Source organism: Zootoca vivipara, chromosome 14, assembly GCF_963506605.1.
Source record: "Zootoca vivipara chromosome 14, rZooViv1.1, whole genome shotgun sequence".
Taxonomy (NCBI): Eukaryota; Metazoa; Chordata; class Lepidosauria; order Squamata; family Lacertidae; genus Zootoca; species Zootoca vivipara.
Window position 1 is genome coordinate 5,425,018 of NC_083289.1, and position 19,607 is coordinate 5,444,624.

At 48.0% G+C, this 19,607-nt stretch overlaps 1 protein-coding gene across 25 annotated transcripts in view; it reads left to right on the forward strand.

Annotated features, from left to right (window-relative positions):
- The first annotated feature begins 5,264 nt into the window (after positions 1 to 5,264).
- Positions 5,265 to 19,607, forward strand: part of TPM1 (tropomyosin 1) — a 38,276-nt gene continuing 23,933 nt past the window's right edge. For 3 of the 25 annotated variants that reach the window (XM_060282718.1, XM_060282717.1, XM_060282728.1), the window contains exons 1-2: positions 5,266 to 5,559; positions 6,821 to 6,946. In XM_060282718.1, coding sequence (XP_060138701.1) covers positions 5,446 to 5,559; positions 6,821 to 6,946 — 240 coding nt within the window. In that variant the 5' untranslated portion in view covers positions 5,266 to 5,445. Of the gene's footprint in view, positions 5,560 to 6,820; positions 6,947 to 7,116; positions 7,243 to 13,118; positions 13,969 to 19,607 lie in introns of those variants that run through there. The other 22 variants (XM_060282719.1, XM_060282721.1, XM_060282714.1 and 19 more) reach the window with 19 other exon arrangements.

A 19,607-nucleotide genomic window follows, 5' to 3' on the forward strand; every position in this document is an offset into this window, starting at 1 on the left:
TCTCCATTGGACATCATGTTGTATTTCTGAATCCAAGAATGTAGGCAGAAGGAAGTGGGGGGAGCAAAGAAACGATTTCAGCCTGCATACTTCCTTCCAATTTATGTTGTGCTCTGACAGGCCTACATGCCTTTAGGCCATGTCCACAAATTACCTATTCCTGATTCGCATCCCATTTAAGGGAATGTCTCTAAATTCTACACTCATTCACTCTACAGTGAATGAGCAAGAATTGCTGAGCAAGACGCACCAATGTTTAGGTTGAAAATTGGGAGGCATGAAATATTTTGCGATCCCAAGCTGTCCACCCTCAGAGAAGGCTGCTCACTGCAGCTCTGTGTGATGTGCCTAGAGTTCGAAAAAGAAGGAAAGATCTGGTAGCCGTGAGTGATGGAAGTGATGGATCTGTGCCAATGATCACCCTGAAAAGCCACTGCCAGTCAGAGGAGGCAATACCCAGCTAGATGGACAAAGAATGTGGCACGGGGCAAGGCAGGTTCCTCTGAGGCGCCCTGGGATTCCCAGTTCTAGAGAACAGGCCTGGGACCAAGCCGTTTCCTGTGGTCCACCATCTTCCTTGCTGGGCACCCCCATCTCCCCAAGCAAGAGTATTGTGGGTCAATGGGCTGCACCTTCGGAAATGCGAGATCCAGCTGCATTCAATACCAGGTTCTCTCATCTTGTGTCAGAGCTATTCCGCTTCAGGTAGCAAGGGAGGGCTCACAGGACAGGATTGTTCCTCCATGTGCAAAAATGGTTAATATATTTACTTGGTTTATATTTACATTCCACTACTGATACAAAAACAAGTAACTAAATCCCTGCATCTAGATAGCTAGTACACCCATGAAAAAAGGGCTAGGCAATAACCCTGACATGCTAGATTTATTGCTGCATGGATTTGAGGTGTTTGTGGAAGAGGTTGCCTGCCTCTTCAGAGCCATGCACTGGGGAAAAATTTGGGTACTCTTATGCATTGAGACTATTATTCCTGCATTGCAGGGGATTGTACTAGGTGACCCTTGGGGTCCCTTCCAACTCTACAATTCTATGATTTTATGATTCTATGATTCCAGCCAGGCTGTGCTTACATCAAGTTATCCTGCTCCATCAAGACTGCTGCTTGTGTAGACATGCAGCCAGATTATCTGTTCTCAGAAGAGTTTGCCCATTGTATCCCTGTTTGAGTCAACGTTCTGGGCCCCATATCCTTCTGATCAGGTCAGTGACTTGTGGGGTATAAGAGGGCATCAAGTTCCTTTCAAAAGGGATGATATTTTCTCTTAGAATAAACATTTTCAGGGTTGAGCAAGATTCCAAAAAGATCCCGTTTTAACTCTGAAAAATGGAGCACTCCCTCGGCTTCCAATGTGTGGGATGCCCTACCTCACAGACAACACAAATGAAAGTGGGTTTTTATTAATGTCATTCTAAGTAATTGTCAGCAATTGGGGCGGTGGGAAAGGAGAAAGTGCAGGCTTATGTAGCTCAAAGCTAAATATTTTTATATCTCCTCAAACCTAACCTCTGCCGACGTCATTCCTCATTCAGTTCCCACATGTGTTGCTCCCATTAGAAATGTAATGACATGCCAAAATCTGATCTGCCAGGGCTGCTGCAGTTACGAAAATATTCTTCCCCTGCCTGGCCTGTGAGTGAAAAGCAGAAAAGGGGTTTCATGAGCCAATCAGACCCTCAGTTATGATGCTACCCTTGAAGTTAGTTTTCATCTTTTAGCCAGACTTTATGAAAAAGTTTTATCTTCTGTTCATTTATGGTGTTTTATTGTTTTGTTTTTATAAGCATCTATTTTTGTGGTTTTGTATTTTAAGTAATTGTCAGCTGCCTTGTGAGGTATTTACCTTGAGAGACCTAAAAACACTTAAATAAATAAATGGACTTTTAATGCCCTCAAGGATTACCGCTCCCCCTAAAAATGTCGTGTGAACTCTGGCGTGAACACAGCAGAGTGTTTGCAAACTTTGAACTACATGGTCCAGGCACGGTCTCTGGGGACCCTGGGATGCAGTTCTAGGATAAGGGCAAACTTGGCTGTGTGGCATGCAAGGCTGCCTTTAGGGCACTGACAACGCTCTGCAAACATTATTAATTTGGAATAATGATCAGCAGCTTGTTTTGCATGGACAGTTGCTAGTGCAGGTTAGAATATACCCACGGGGTGTTTAGTTGCTGGCATGAAGCTGCTTTGACTCAGAAGGCATCCCCTTTGTTCTGAACTCTCTGCCTCCTGTCTTACTGCAGTGCAAGAAAAAAAATTCTATGCATGCTCAGGGATACCGTATTCTCTTCTTGATTAATGTGAAGTTCATCTTACTGCTAGCATTTTTGTATTTATCTGGAACAAAGAATGTGATGGATCATAGTATAGCCCCTGCCCTGCCCACAGGACTTATAAGAAGCAATAGGATCAGGCATAATAATAATAATAATAATAATAATAATAATAATAATAATAATAATAATTAATAATAGCATTAATTTGCTTACTTCAAAAAGGTTAAAGGTGTAAAAGGCAAAACACATAAAACAGTGTACAGTATATAAATAACTCATAAATAAAGCCAGCCTAAAGGCCTCAGAAGCCTTCCCCATCCGAATATGTATGGGGGAACATCTGTGCATGCTTAGAAACATTCTCCTCTCTACAGAGTTAGACCATTAATCTATATAGCCTAGTATAGATTCTGCACTGGCTCAAACAGGAGCTTTTCACGAGCCCAACATGGAGATGGCAGGGATTGAACCTTCTGCATGCAGAGCAAATGTTCTACTTCTACAGAAAGGTCCGTCATGGTACTGTATGTTCGAAGACTGAGAACTGTCATTGGGGTGGGGGAGAGAGAGAAAGATTGTGGGGTTAGGACCTCAGTTTCCTGCAGCAAAGGAAAACTGACTACCGTAATCCAAATCCTCTCCCATATCTTAAAACAGGGCAATAAACTTTATTCTGGAGGTCAACCAATGAATTCTGGGGTTGATTAATCAGCAAGGCAGCAAGTCAAAAGAGCACACTTGGTCTCTTTATTTCTTTGACTGTTTTGTCTCTGGTATGTTATTGCAACAAGAAAATGCAGGGAGGGGGGGACAGAAATTTGTAACATGGCCTTTCCACTATAGCATTGTCTGAAAAAAATGTAAGTAGCATTTGAGTTGTGCGTACATTTGTTAAATCAATTCAACCAATGGATGGGTTTTAAACTGGTTGTCCATCTAAGCCAGGCATCCCCAAACTTCGGCCCTCCAGATGTTTTGGACTACAATTCCCATAATCCCTGACCACTGGTCCTGTTAGCTAGGGATCATGGGAGTTGTAGGTCAAAACATCTGGAGGGCTGCAGTTTGGGGATGCCTGATCTAAGTTTTAGAACACGTGATTGCTTGATTTTATTGTGTTTCTTTTAGTACAATTATATCTTGCATTTCTTTCACAGCCCAAGAGGGAAAACCCAAGGTCGCACCTGATGTGGTCCTCAAATGCCTTCTGAAGTTGCCCATTCTTCCATCCCATCAGTGCTCCTTTTTTTCTGCTTCCTCATTCTGCCTGGATGTTTTATGTACTTCTCGCCACCCACACATTTTTTATGCTCCTGCACACCAGTTGCTGGAAACCGCAGAAGAGGAGAGGCCTCTTGTGCTCAGGTTCTGCTTGCGTGTTTCCCACAGGCATCTGGTTGGCCCAGTGGTGTAGCGGGGGGGGGCTGAGGGGGGCCATGGTCCAGGGGCCACCACAACAGGCTCCCTCTTCAGAGCCTGGATCCGGTGTGTGAGGGAGCTGCAGCCGCAACTCCATTCCTGGGTCAAGCCTGACCGGGGTGTGTGTGTGCAGAGGAGAGTAGGCACATCCAGCTGCAGCTCCATCACCAGGTGAGGCTTGCTGCACCAGCTCTATAGCTGGGTCAAGCCTAGGCATTCTAATCAGAGAAAGTAGCCATGGTGGACATCAAAGCCAGGCTGTCCTGATTCCAGATCAGTTAATCCAGAACATTTTTGTCTCTGGCTCCGCCCTGTGAAGGGTTATGCCCAAGGGAATTCGACCCTTGAAAGAAGAAATAGATTGCCCACCCTTCCTCTGCAGACCCCAGCTCTCTTTCCTTCAATGCCACCCTCCCAAGATCCCTGTGAGGTAGATCAGGCTGAGGGAGAAGTATTGACTGGCCCAAAGACTCATGTTTTATATATGGTTTTATATAAATATGTCATATATAAAGACTTTGGCTGTAATTGTGATGCTTAGCTTATTTTCCATTGCTGCTTTGTTAATAGTGTTCAATAGATATTAATTGGTTTCTCAAAAATTTATTATAAGTATAGTTTTATTGATTTCCAGTACATAACAATTACAAAAGGGTGGGGAATGCAAAATCCCAACTTGCCTCCCTCCCCACTCCAGAACCAATCAGTTTATTTGAGTTTGCCAAACTTCAAGCTTTGATTTTGGCGGCTGCCATTCTTCAGGGTTATGAGTAAAGTATTTTATAAAGAGATTGCAATTGTTTCACTGATGATTTGTTAATTGTTTTATTTAATTTATGCTGTACTTGAGATGTTCTGTTATGCTGTATTACGATGTTATTTGTTTGCAAACCACTTTGGGATTCATTTGAATGAAAAGCATCTAGGAAATACAGTCAATTAATCCAAGGAAGTTGGAGAGCTCAATGGCTTGAATCTGCCTTTGAACCCGCTTCCCCTTGGACTGTATAAACGTAAAAAGAGTCAGGGAGGGGGGCGTACATGGGGTCCATCACCCTCTTCTCACAAGATGCCCCAAAGGACGGGAAGGCCCAGGGCGCACCGGCCACTTGCGCTCCAGAGGAATTTCCCGCTTCCGACGGCGGAGGTGGAAGGCAGCAAGGGGCCAGGCAGAGCCCAATGGCCGTCCATGGCGTGGTGGTCTTCACCCGCCTCCTCGGAAAGCCGTCCAGGCTGGTGAGGGCCATCCCGGGCCGCGTCTTGGGGGAGCGCAGCCCGGGGGAAGAAGCAGGAGCGCCGTAGTGCCGCGCGAGGTTGGACGGAGGCTCCCCAGCAGCAGCTCCTGCCTTCTCGCCCCGTCCCTCTTTGCCCTTATATAGGCATCTCTGGGATCAAATGGCAGGGAGAAGAGAAAAAGATGCGGAGAAGGAAAGGAGGAGGGTTAGGGAGGCGGGCGGAGGAAGGGCGGCGCGAGCCCTTTCCCAAAAAAGTATTGGATGTCTCCAGGAATGCACTCGGCCCCCGGGGACGGCGGTACTTATCTGCCGGGCGCGACTGGGGAGGCGCTCGCACTTCAGCCCGGCCCTTCGTCTCCGCGCAGCCCAGCCTCCTCCAGGAAGGCAGCTCCAGCTCCAGCAGCAGCCAGACGCCCAGATCCGCCGCGCCGCCGCCTTCGAACCGGGACGTTCTTCTTCTTCTTCTTGCCGCCGCCGCTGACCCCCGACCACCGCCATGGATGCCATCAAGAAGAAGATGCAGATGCTCAAACTGGACAAGGAGAACGCCTTGGACCGGGCCGAGCAAGCAGAAGCCGACAAGAAGGCGGCTGAGGACAGGAGCAAGCAGGTGGGCGGATGCCCCGTCGGGGCCCCGCAGGGGAGTGGAGGGAGTTTGGAGTGGGTCTGGGGGGAATATGGGGAACCACCCCCCGAGAAGGCGAGGGAGGCGCTCCAGCAAACGACCCTCCCGATTCTCGACGTGTTTCCTCGGGAGTAAGGTCCGTGGATCTCCAGGGGGTTCCAGACCGACGGGCTGCCTTCCCGGCGTTGGGTTTCTGGAGTGCTTTGTAAGAAAGAGGGCGCTCGGTGGGCCGTCGAGGAAATTTGCCTAAAGTTGGGGGTGTCTTTCTTTTTTGCCCCTGAAAGAAGCTGGGCTCATGGGAGAGAAGGGGCCTGCACCTCCTCCTGAGGAAAGCAGTTGGCTGAAGGGGAAAGTTTCTGGACGGTGGCTCGACAGTAGCACGCTCCAGTTCGCGGCTCCCAGGTCGTGGAGGAGAAGAAGCAGGGTGTGCCGGTGGGACTTTTGGACACACCGAGACACAGGACGGCCTGCCAGCTTTCTGAGCGTCAAACTAGTTTCACACTGCAATAAGAGGATCAGAATCCCTACAGCAGGACCAGAAGCCTCTTTTCTCAGAAGTAAAATCCCATGGGGTGGGATTTCACTGAGGAAAGATGCAGAAGGCCAAGCGGTGAGGCTGCCCATTGGGCTCAAGGACCCTGATCCTGAGGAGGCATGCCTAGAGGATTGAGCCCACAGCCTCCCTGTGGGAGGGAGCCCCAACATTCCCCATTCTGCTTGATTTCCAAGTGGGCATAAGGGTCCTTGCCATCAATCAGTCCTGTACAGCTCAAGCTTGTCATGACTAAGCCCCACTGAAAAGAGTTACTCACAAATAACTTGTTTTGATGGTTTCAGCAAGATTTACTAGTGATTAAGTAAGCCTGGATTGGGGTCCAGTTCAAACCAGGGACTGTCTCCCACCCCACTTTTTAAAAGTTATCTCCAGAGTGGGATTTAAAAAACAAACAAACAACCAAACCCTCTAAGGTCAATAACTGTATCTAAGCACAGGATGTTGACTGGCCTGTGGATGGGACTGGGTCCATGGTCAGATCTGTTGCATCCTGCCTCACATACCGCTTGGTTAATAATGCCTTTTCTCCTGCTTCTGGTCTTGTCTGCCCTTGCGATGGAAACTTTTAAAAAATATTGTTCCCACTAATTCTGGGGTGGGTGGCTAAAAGCAGGGCAATGTCCCTGGACACAAATGCATCTGAGTGTGTTGTCTGTCTCCTCCTCTTTTGCCTGTAACATGTGTGGCTAGTTGGAGGAGGACATTCTGCAGTTGGAAAAGCAACTGCGGACCTCTGAGGATGAGAGGGACCGGGTTCTGGAAGAGCAGCACAAAGCGGAAGAGAGCCTGCTGGCTGCGGATGAGAAGGCCACCAAGGTACCGTGCTGAGAGGATGCTAACGGTTCTCCTTCTCTCCCTCTTTCCTCCTTCTCTCCTCTTCTGTCCACCTGTCCTTCTGCACCTGCACCTCTCCTGTGCGCGATCACCTTGCCTGCTGCACCCCCTTCTCCCACACGTCCTCCCCGCTTTCCCCACACCACAACCAGCTGGAGGATGAGCTGGTGTCTCTGCAAAAGAAGCTGAAGAGCACTGAAGATGAACTGGACAAATATTCTGAGTCCCTGAAAGATGCCCAGGAAAAGTTGGAGGTGGCAGAGAAAAAAGCTGCAGATGTGAGTACCCTTCCCTTTCCACCATCTCACACACACCACTAACATTTGGGCTGCCATCAGCCTATGCAACCTCTAAGGCCACCCAAGTCCATCTTCAGGGCCAGGCATCTCTTGACATGGGCAGGAACATACCATTTTCCTTGCATGATGGCAGTCACCCCGTCACCAAAGAGCATGGATACCATTTGTTCATTTTGGGTATCTCCAAGTGTGTGAAGTGCTACTGCTTCATAACCTAAGGGGAAAGATGTCTCTCGGGGGTCAATATGCAGGCAGAGGATGAAGGTATAATTGATGTTATGTTTAAAATCTTTGCAACTATTCAAAAGACACATATTGATACACATAAAACAGAGAAGGGATGTAAATAAATTAGGGTTGTTGAGTTGAGGCTCCAATGCATATACAGTAATGGATACCCAGTAGGTTACCAAAATATGTCTGTGCTTAAGGATTTGAGGGTAGAGGTAGGCCAGTGATTCTTAACTTCCAAGCCATCTTCTGGTTTTGAAAGTCAAAAGGTTTGTCAAGAAAACTAGAGCTGTGAGAACTCAGCCCGGAAGGTGATACTTGCTGGGTCTGCAGTCTGCAGGAGATAGATCCAGAGAATAAGCATTGGGGTTATATATAGCTCAGCACTTTATATGGTATGGGTGAGAGCTGCACCCTTAGCAGCCTCTCATTCCGCCCACCTGTCTAACCCTTGACGAGTATTAAATAGTCCCATGCATGTAACTCTCAGACATTTGTAGCTCCCCGTCCATTACAGTGCAAGTGAAATTCTTTCCAAGTAAAGACGTCCTCCCAAGTTTAGAGTGGGTGATGCACATCCCAAGCAGATGATGTCACTTATATTTCACTCGTTTAAAAAATGGTAGCATAACTTCTATACACATAAGTGGTTTTAGAAAGAATGGGCAAAAGTGTGGTATTAAATGAAGGAGATTCAGTGCAAGTTGGAAGACAAACTTCTTTCTCATTTCTGTTCAGTACATGGCGTAGGATTAAAAATGAAAGTCTTGTGCCCAGCCTAGAAAGGAATCTGTTTGACTTAATTTCAGCCATAGAACCACAGAATGACTCTTCGTCTGAGAGACAGGCTGCATCTAATCTGGTTCAGATGTGTGTGTCTCCCCCCCCCCCCCGTATGTGGCATTCTATAGATGGAAGTCAGCATTCCAGCCAGCCGGTTTATTTAACTTGTTCAAAGGAACCGCATATAGATCCAGGGGAGATATTCCTTATAAGGAAAAGAATGCAGACTATTTTGAAATGGCTTGTCTCAGATGAAGGCTGGGGAGAGCTGAGAAATGCTACTGGATTCTCAGAAAGCGACTCTTGCCGTTTCACTTTAATTCAGAAAGCAGGCGCATTGGCTTGCAAATGTTGAAAGGAAAGCGAGAGCTCCTTCCCTATCTGTTTGCAAGTGGGCCTGCCACAAACTCCACTTTTTTCCACCCTGCACCTTTTAAGTGTGGGGTTTCTTTTTGTAGAAAGCAGCAAAAAGGAGATGCAGTGCCGATTGACCTAGACGGCCAACTTGCCTAGAGAGGAAATAATTTCCTGGATTGATTCAGAAAAAAATGCTTAGGGAAGGAGGGATGTTAAATGAGTGTGCATGAGGAAGGGCTCCCTGGAGTGAGATCACCTTTACCGGCTGGGATTGGGCAACTGCAGGGACATTAGTCATGGGCAAAGCAGACGGCAGTCGGCCGCCAAATCACTTCCTTTGAGACACACTGGTTTGCCTGTAGTGGGAGGGAACGGCTTAATGAGTAACTCTAGGGTGTTTCTGTCCTGTTCCCCGTGTGGCCTCCACCAGTCAGCAGAGCCTTGGCAGGTTCCCTTCTACTGTAAAGGTGTGCCCTAGTGTTCTAAACTGTCACAGATCCTACTTTCAGAAGCCTTCACTGCCAGAAAGCTGCAGTACAGGCAGCCCCATCTGAACTTAGTCTGCTTTGAAAACTATGTTTCCTATCAGGTGATTCAGGACCGAGTCCCTCTGAGTAGATTGAGTGGGGTGGGGCTTGCTGGCTGGTAAGTGTTTAGGGATTGCAGCCTTTCAACCCAATCCTATGCTATAATACTCAAAAGTAAGGTGAGTTGAATAATCCGGGGCTTACTCCCCAGGTGTATGAAATGGCAGCTGAAATCTGCCTGCTTCATCTGCCTGCCTGTTATTCCATCCTCCACTTCTGCCCTGAGTTCCTGTGTGTGTTTTGAAGGCTTCCTCAGGAGGTTTATGTTAGTCCAAAATGGTCATCCCATGTGTGTTTCTCCCTCCCAGGAGGGTGAGCAGGCCAGGTTCCTTCTGGCTTCTGAACACAGCTTTCAGCTAAAAATCAATTTGGATGGTCGGAACAATATTTTCCATGTGCCGACCTCCATAGGATATAATTCTGAACATGTGGAACATCCTCTCTTGTGGAAAGAAAACTGTTATAATGAAGAGGGCTAAGCAGCTTCTCTCTCTCTAAAAAAAGACCCTCCTACCCTCCTTGCAGACTACTCCATTCATTTTTAAAATGGGTATTTTTAAAGGAAACAATTGAAGCTCAGTTTAAATATGAAGCTGTGTGTGTATTTAAAAGCAGAAACATCTACATGTAGAAACAACTAGTGCGCCAGAGCCACATGCTACAGAAGTACATGCTGGCGTACTTCTGTTGCTCACACAGTCACCAGAGATGACGCACGTGGTTGGGGCTGAAAACCTGGCAGAAGTTTCTGTAGATGCTAAGTTCTCATCCCAGCCAGGTAGGTTGTCGAATTACTGGGTTTTAAATATATATATTCCTGGTGTCATGCTTAAACCAGGACTGAGGAGGAGCTGATTCTGCCATAGGCCAACACCCACCACACCCAACTTGGCGACTCATCTGACCAAGATTTGAAGCCAAAGTTTAATTGAAGTTGCAAATCCTAGTCAAATGGAAACCCTGGCTAGCCTTCGTCATAGCTCATATCAGTAGATAAGGTAGGAGTGAGGGAACCACTCCCTATGGGGGAGCAGAATAAGAGAAGCCCATAGCTCAATGGCAGACATCCCTGGTTTTTGCATGTAGAAGTTTGGTGATTCCCCCCCCCCCCAATCAACTCCAGCCAGCTGGGTACCAGACTGGCAAAGCCAGCTTTAAAGGATCCTTGCCTGAGACACTAACAAGCTGTTGCCAGTCAAAGACAGCAGTACTGGACAAGATCAGGAGTAGGCAGGCTTTAGGATCTGCTTTCGTTTTTTTACCAAACCCCCAAGACCAGCCATGTGAAGTCAGTTCCAAAAGGCATCCTTTTAGAATTAGCCACTTGGTTCTGCAATCAGAAGGAATGGTGATGGCGTAAGTCCTCTCCTCTACCGCCCTTCGACTGTCCTCCACCCCGGTCTTTCTAGTGGTGCCAAGAATCCCCCTGTGCCTTGTTACTATGAAACTCCTTAGAGATATCTGGAGTATTTTGGACAGCACTTTAGCATCCTGCTGTCACTCTTCTTCTTCTTCTTTGGCGATCACTCATAGCTGAGTAAGATTGTCTTCCATAAACACAGTTTTAACAATGGGTCCGTAAGTGACTGTGGAGGCCAATTCTGGATCCACATGTCCTTCCACAGTGGGGACATTGGTTTCCAGGCGGGAGTTTATCACGGTGTGGATTTGCCTAGCGTGCCTTCCTCTTAGCACGTTTCTCCCTTGCGTCCTCAGATTGAGTTTCTTCAAAGCCCATGACACCTTTGGTAAAGGCTGTTCTCCAACTGGAGCACTCACAGGCCAGTGTTTCCCAGTTGTTGGTGTTTATACTACATTTTTAAAGATTTGACTTGAGACAGTCTTTAAACCTCTTTTGTGGGCCACCAACATTACACTTTCCATTTTTAAGTTCAGAATAGAGTAGTTGCTTTGGAAGACGATCATCAGGCTTCCACACAAGACTTTAGCATCCTGCTGTCACTAAGCCCCCCCCCCTATCCTAGAATGACTCTGGACTATGGAGTGTTCAACTCAAGGCGATTCTCTGGTTTGACATTCCCTGTGTTTCAGCCAGTATTCTTCCTAGTTTTCTCTAGCCCAGCAAGTCCTGCTCCTTCCCCCTTCCTGTTTTTTCAGGGGGCGGGGCACAATTTTTCCATTCCATTTGCATTATAACACAAGCATGTTCAGAGCCAGTTTAAACCCTTTTTGCTCTTTCCCAAATAGAAGGAAGTAAAGTCCCCTTCCCCCACCAAACACACCTAGAGTTGCAGACACCACAATTCTGTATGTTGATATCTTGAACAAGCATACTTTTCAGAAAGTGAACCATTCACAGTGGGATCAGGTGTTAAACAGGGTTGTGTTATTGCCCCAACTCTATTCTTTATTTTCATTGCCATGATCCTACACTTTGTCGACGGGAAACTCCCCACCGGAGTAGAAATATTGAACAGATGGAAAGCTCTTCAATCTGAGCAGGCTGAAAGCAAAAAGTAAGGTTACCGTAACTTCTGTCATATCATAAAGCTTCAGTATGCCGATGACAACGTAGTGTGCGCATGCTCAGACACTATTCCAAAATTAAAAATGGAAAGCGTAATGCTTGTGGTCAACAAAAGAGGTTTAAAGACTGTCTCAAGGCAAATCTTAAAAAATGTAGTATAAACACCAACAACTGGGAAACACTGGCCTGCGAGCGCTCCAGTTGCTCAACTCTTTACATAGTTTAAAGCAGGGGTCCCCAGACTAAGGCCTGGGGGCCGGATGCGGCCCAATCACCTTCTAAATCTGGCCCACGGATGGTCCAGGAATCAGCATGTTTTTACATGAGTAGAATGTGTTCTTTTATTTAAAATGCATTTCTGGGTTATTTGTGGGGCCTGCCTGGTGTTTTTACATGAGTAGAATGTGGTCCTTTTATTTAAAATGCATCTCTGGGTTATTTGTGGGGCATATGAATTCATTCATATTTTTTTTCAAAATATAGTCTGGCCCCCCACAAGGTCTGAGGGACAGTGGACCGGCCCCCTGCTGAAAAAGTTTGCTGACTCCTGGTTTAAAGCCAGGAAATGTTGCTGTGTAGTATAACTTTGAGCCAAAGCATCTGTCCCTGGGAGCACAACCCCACCTTGGAATTACTGCGAATCTTTGACCACCAGGTGGCACTTGTGCACCTTTTCTGGGAAGTCTCCATTCGCTCCCACCCCCTTTTCTGCTGCAGCAAGCCCCCAAACCTCTCCCATTCCTGCCCCAGGGCATTTTGTCTTAGTACAAATAGGAGAGAGAGGCTGAGGCAGGGGCAGTTCTAGAACAGGCCTGGGACAGAGATGCTTTCTGTGGGCCACCACAGCACAGGAACAAGGCTAAGAGACCCTTCCTTGCTGGACACCCCCATCTACGCAAGCAAGAGTCATGTGGGTTAGCGGGCTGCATCTTGGGAAATGCGAGATTCTGCTGCATTCAATACCAAGTTCTCTCATCTTGTGTCAGAGCTATTCCACTTCAGGTGGCAAGGGAGGGCTCACGGGATTGTTCCTCCATGTGCAAAAATGGTTAATATATTTACTTGGTTAATACATTCGACTACTGATACAAAAACATCTAGATAGCTGGTACACCCATGAAAAAAGGCTAAGGCATAACCCTGGACATGCTAGATTTATTGATGCAGGGATTTGAGGTGTTTGTGAAAGAGCACCCCCCATGCGAGCTTGACCTGTGGAACAGTCTAGAGGGTGCCTGCCTCTTCAGGCCATACACTGGGGAAATATTTGGGTACTCTTATGCAGAGAGGCTACGAACATGAGTTTGACCAAACTGCGGGAGGCAGTGCAAGACAGGAGTGCCTGGCGTGCTATGGTCCATGGGGTCACGAAGAGTCGGACACGACTAAACAACTAAACAACAACATGCAGAGAGGCAATCAAAAGCAGATCACATAGCATGATCCCAGAAGCGTTTGCTCCACTGTAAGATTTTGTGGGCCTTGCAAAAAAAGTATGTGAGGAACTGTGTCTTCTGCATGCAACCTGATCATGGACATGCTTACTCAGTGGCAAATCCCACTGCTTTGAACTAGAGCTGGACTCACTCGGGAGGAATTCTAGGAAATGAATTCCACTGGTTTTATTACAATCAAGCTGGATATATATTTTATTGATTAAAATTGTTTAATAAGGGGAGAGGTTTACTTCCAAACTAACAGTGTAACAGGGGCGGACGTCTCCACATATAACTTTGGACTAGCGCGATCCGTAGCGCATTTCATCCGGAGGAAGTCCCGCAGATCTCAGTGATGCTGCTTGGGCTGTTCTTTAGGCGCTGAACAAGCAGCCTTGAAACGATTGCGGCTTACTTGCGAGTAAGCGCGTCTGTGAGGCTCCTAGAGTCCGTGCAGCCAACGGCAAGGCAGGGCGCGGCTACGCGCCGAGACGCCGGCGTCTCCTGGCGGCGCAGGTGGAAGCTGGCGGGGAAGGGAAAGCGGACTTCCGGAGGTGGCGAGGCGGGAGGAGCCGGAGCCGGCGGTGGGCGCTGCCTTGCCTCCTCGCCTTCTGCCGCGCTGCTTGCCGGTCGGCTGTGGCCCGCTTCCCCTTCTTGCAGCCTCGCCTTCTTCCCTCCTACGGTGCCCATGGCGGCGGGGCTCAGCTCGCTGGAGGCCGTGCGTCGGAAGATCCGGAGCCTGCAAGAGCAGGCGGACGGCGCCGAGGAAAGGGCCGGCCGGCTCCAGCGGGAGCTCGACGAGGAGCGGGCGGTGCGCGAACAGGTAGGCGGCGGCCATCCCCCGAGCATCGCGCCGGACGCCGCATTTCCAAGGGCGGCGGCCGCCCTTCCTCCTCTGCGCCTTTGGCGACGTAGCTGGGGGCCGTCGGGGGAGCCTTGCGCGCTCCGCCGGGAGCATAGCTGCCAAGTTTTCCCTTTTCTCGCGAGGAAGCCTATTCAGCATAAGGGAAAGTCCCTTAAAATAAGGGATAACTTGGCAGCTATGGCCGGGAGCCCCCGATCCAGCTCGCGGTGCTGCCCAGCAAGGCCCGGGAACCGGCGAGACGCAGAGCGCGAAAAGGAGGTCTTTTCTCTTTCCCTCTCCCGTCTCGGATTTCTGGAGGGACCTTGGGAGTCCCCCTTGGAGTCGGCTGCTCATCCGTTGCCCTTCCATCCCGTCTCCCTCCTTGACGGTCCGTTCCCCGCCGCGGGCCTTTGCAAGGCGCGCCCCTAGCCTGTCTCCCAAAAGCTTCCTCGGGAGACAAAGGGGGCTACCGGGGATGCTGCGATGGCCTCGCCTCGTCGAACAAAGGCGGCGCTTTTCGAAAGTTCCCCGCAAGAGCGAGCTGGCCGATGAGAGCCTTGCAGGAGTCGCTTTAGGCTCAGGCTTGGAGAGAGAGCATAGCTAGAGTGAGTTACCGTTTAGGATTGCTTTACGCGTCGTGGCGCAAGGCGCAGGTCTGCACCACGTGCCCCTGAAAATCCGAATTCGGAGTAGTGCAAAACCCACCTTTACACCTCTGGGATCAAGAGGGCGGGGCTCTGGGCACAGGGAGGGGTTTCTAAGTGTTTACTTTTTTTAAACGGAGTATAAAATCCATGCAAAACAGCATGGTTGTGAAGGACATGCATTAATGTGCAGGCTTTGATTCCGGTTTATCCGGCCTTCCTTGTAAAATTGGCATGCCAGCCTCATAGCCTACCTACCCAGAAATTTGCCTGATGCCAAGTGGGACCATTCCAGCAGCATGGCTTCAGTACTGGCTACAAGGGCTCTCCAGGGATTTGTGCAGGAGCTTTTCCCAGCTCTGCCTGGGCCTACTAAAGATCGAACTTGGAACCACCTGCCTCCTAAGAAGGGGCTGTTCTGCTGAGCTTCTGCCCTTTCCTCCTTTGAGCTAGGGCCCTTCCATAACCTGGGGGGGGGGGTAGGTGAGGCTCAGAGACCAGAAAGCTTTAAAGCTAAGCAGAGACTTGAATTCCTCCCCAACTTGAACTCAGCGTTCTCTCCTCTGCACCATATCAACTTTTCTCTTTAAAATGGGGGATTTGCTCCCATGGGTGTAGCCTGCACCCCACCCCACCCCAATCAAGTAAATAAATAGAAATAACTAACTGACCAATTTCATTGCAGATATCTTGGTTCTGCCCCGGCAACAAAAGCCTGCCCCCGCTAAAATAATTCCTGGCTACACCCATGTTTCTTCCCAAAGTAGAAAGTGATGGTTTGTTTGTGTGTGTGTGTGTGTCCCTCTCTGTGCCTTTCACAGCTGATGCCACTTATCATATAACGGGTCATGGGTTCGAGCTCCTCGTTGGCCAAAAGATTCCTGCATTGCAGGGGGTTAGACTCTAGATGACCCTTGGGGTCCCTTCCCACTCTGATTCATAGACTTCTAGAGGCATCCAGCCCAACCCCCTACAATGCAGGGCCCACAGCTAAAGAATCACTGATAGAGGTGGTCATCCAACCCCAATGAAGGAGAGACCATATTGCACTGCACCCAGCCTCGAAAGGTAGCTGAACATTCATTTTGGAATGTTCCTAATACAGGGTCACAGTATTAGGTGCAAACAACATTGTGTGTTATAGCTGGGCAAATTTATTGACTAGACGCAGTGTTTCTCAACCAGTGTGCCTCCAGGTGTTTTGGGACTACAACTCCCATCATCCCTAGCTAGCAAGACCAGTGGTCAGGAATGATGGGAGTTGTAGTCCCAAAACATCTGGAGGCACACTGGTTGAGAAACACTGGACTAGAGGACCCTTTGGCCCTCCTTAAGTTGTTGGATTCCATTCCCCCATCAGCTGCAGTCATCAGCAAGGCCAGGGATGATGGAAGTTGTAGTTGGCAACATTTGGAGGATGTTCTGCACCCCGGACTAGAGTTCTTTCTCAGCAAACATCAGAAGAGTCCTGCCGCTGGATCAGAACAAAGAACATAAGAATAGTTTTGCTGGATCAGGCCAAAAACGCTTCTGTCCCTGCATCCATTTCTCACAATGGCCCATCAGATGGCCTCCTCCTCCCACAGAATGAAAACATCACCTGTCCTACCAGTTCTCTTAGTAGGCTAGCAAAAATAGCAGTAGTAATAAAAGCCTTCAGCAGAGCAGATTGGGGCATGAGGGGTGCTGGTTATGGAAAATATTTCCCTCCCCCCCCCTCTCCACAGCCAACGTGGGAATAAAGTGGGCTGATGGGGGAGGGCCAGACCTTTCATGCACCCCCATGGGATTCCCTGTTGTCTGCCAGGGGAGTTACTCAGCCAAACTTTGGCCCTCCAGATGTTGCTAGAATACTGCTGTCCACCTCCCCTGAACCCTGGCCATGCTGGCTGCCAGGTTTGCTGGGTGTTAGGAGCCCTGGCAACATCTGGGGGGGGGTCATCGCTCCTGCCCTGACTCTTCTTATTGGGGAGAATGTGCTCCCGCCTTTTGTTGTGCCCTTTCCTGGTGTAAGGAATGGCTTTGCTACTCGACACCACAGCTCCCTGTGGCAGATAATTCTGCAGGTTAACAGTGTACTTAAAATGACAAAACTCTCCCGCAACCACCCAGTTTCTTTGGATTGTGACTCTGCCCTTTGGTATTTGCTGAAAGACAAATGTCACTTTATGCATATGCCACCCATGAGAAAACCCTTCTGGATCAGCCCTTAAAGGCTACTCTAGCTCATCATCCTGTTTCCTGTGGTAGCCAAATGTCCACAAAGGAGGTAGCAATCTGATGCTGTTGCTCCCCAGAAAGTAGCATTCAAAGATACCGTACATTACCACTGAACATGGATGCCACTTAGCCATCATAATGATGATGAGGTATCTGAAGAAGTGCGCATGCACACGAAAGCTCATATCAAAATAAAAACTTAGTTGGTCTTTAAGGTGCTGCTGGAAGGAATTTTTTTATTTTGTTTCGACTACGTCAGACCAACACGGCTACCTACCTGTAACTATAATGATACCACTTAGCCGTCATTACTATTGAAAAAGGCCCCTACTTGTGCACTTTCCTGTCCTGCTTTTGTTGCAACTTTCTCTTCATCCAGGTTGTTAGTGTGTGGTTGTGCTGTCCGGGCTGCAAATTCTCAAGCATGCTGTCTGAGATTCACCCACAAAAGAACTCCGCTTTGAGCAAGTGCAGCTGGTGACTCAGACAACATGGATGCCTGGGTGATGGGCAACTTTCCTGAGCATTGCTAACCAGTTTCATTCAAGCTGTGATCCTGCGTTCCTTTACATGGGAATAATCTCCCTTGACTTCTAAGTAAATATGCATATTGATGTTGGTACCAAATTTTTAGAAAAACCAATTTGAACATCTTTGAATTTGGTTTCCTTTGCTACAAGGCTTGAGTTTCACATGGCTGCTATGCATAGGGTTGCCATGTTGTTGTTGTTTAGTCGTTTAGTCGTGTCCGACTCTTCGTGACCCCATGGACCATAGCACGCCAGGCACTCCTGTCTTGCACTGCCTCCCGTAGTTTGGTCAAACTCATGTTCGTAGCTTCGAGAACACTGTCCAACCATCTCGTCCTCTGTCGTCCCCTTCTCCTAGTGCCCTCAATCTTTCCCAACATCAGAGTCTTTTCCAAGGATTCTTCTCTTCTCATGAGGTGGCCAAAGTATTGGAGCCTCAGCTTCACGATCTGTCCTTCCAGGGAGCACTCAGGGCTGATTTCCTTAAGAATTGATAGGTTTGATCTTCTAGCAGTCCATGGGACTCTCAAGAGTCTCCTCCAGCACCATAATTCAAAAGCATCAATTCTTCGGCGATCAGCCTTCTTTATGGCCCAGCTCTCACTTCCATACATCACTACTGGGAAAACCATAGCTTTAACTATACGGACCTTTGTCGGCAAGGTGATGTCTCTGCTTTTTAAGATGCTGTCTAGGTTTGTCATTGCTTTTCTACCAAGAAGCAGGCGTCTTTTAATTTCGTGACTGCTGTCACCATCTGCAGTGATCAAGGAGCCCAAGAAAGTCAAATCTCTCACTGCCTCCATTTCTTCCCCTTCTATTTGCCAGGAGGTGATGGGACCAGTGGCCATGATCTTGGTTTTTTTGATGTTCAGCTTCAGACCATATTTTGCGCTCTCCTCTTTCACCCTCATTAAAAGGTTCTTTAATTCCTCCTCACTTTCTGCCATCAAGGTTGTGTCATCTGCATATCTGAGGTTGTTGATATTTCTTCCGGCAATCTTAATTCCTGCTTGGGATTCATCTAGTCCAGCCTTTCGCATGATGAATTCTGCATATAAGTTAAATAAGCAGGGAGACAATATACAACCTTGTCGTACTCCTTTCCCAATTTTGAACCACTCAGTTGTTCCATATCCAGTTCTAACTGTAGCTTCTTGTCCCACATAGAGATTTCTCAGGAGACAGATGAGGTGATCAGGCACTCCCATTTCTTTAAGAACTTGCCATAGTTTGCTGTGGTCGACACAGTCAAAGGCTTTTGCATAGTCAATGAAGCAGAAGTAGACGTTTTTCTGGAACTCTCTAGCTTTCTCCATAATCCAGCGCATGTTTGCTATTTGGTCTCTGGTTCCTCTGCCCTTTCGAAATCCAGCTTGCACTTCTGGGAGTTCTCGGTCCACATACTGCCTAAGCCTGCCTTGTAGAATTTTAAGCATAACCTTGCTAGCGTGTGAAATGAGCACAATTGTGCGGTAGTTGGAGCATTCTTTGGCACTGCCCTTCTTTGGAATTGGGATGTAGACTGATCTTCTCCAATCCTCTGGCCATTGCTGAGTTTTCCAAACTTGCTGGCATATTGGGTGTAGCACCTTAACAGCATCATCTTTTAAAATTTTAAATAGTTCAGCTGGAATATCATCACTTCCACTGGCTTTGTTATTAGCAGTGCTTTCTAAGGCCCATTTGACTTCACTCTCCAAGATGTCTGGCTCAAGGTCAGCAACCACACTACCTGGGGTGTACGAGACCTCCATATCTTTCTGGTATAATTCCTCTGTGTATTCTTGCCACCTCTTCTTGATGTCTTCTGCTTCTGTTAGGTCCTTACCACTTTTGTCCTTGATTATGGTAATCTTTGTACGAAATGTTCCTTTCATATCTCCAATTTTCTTGAACAGATCTCTGGTTTTCCCCATTCTATTGTTTTCCTCTATTTCTTTGCATTGCTCATTTAAGAAGACCCTCTTATCTCTCCTTGCTGTTTTTTGGAAATCTGCATTCAGTTTCCTGTATCTTTCCCTATCTCCCTTGCATTTTGCTTGCCTCCTCTCCTCCGCTATTTGTAAGGCCTCGTTGGACAGCCATTTTGCCTTCTTGCATTTCCTTTTCCTTGGGATGGTTTTCGTTGCTGCCTCCTGTATAATGTTACGAGCCTCCATCCATAGTTCTTCAGGCACTCTGTCCACCAAATCTAAATCCTTAAACCTGTTCCTCACTTCCA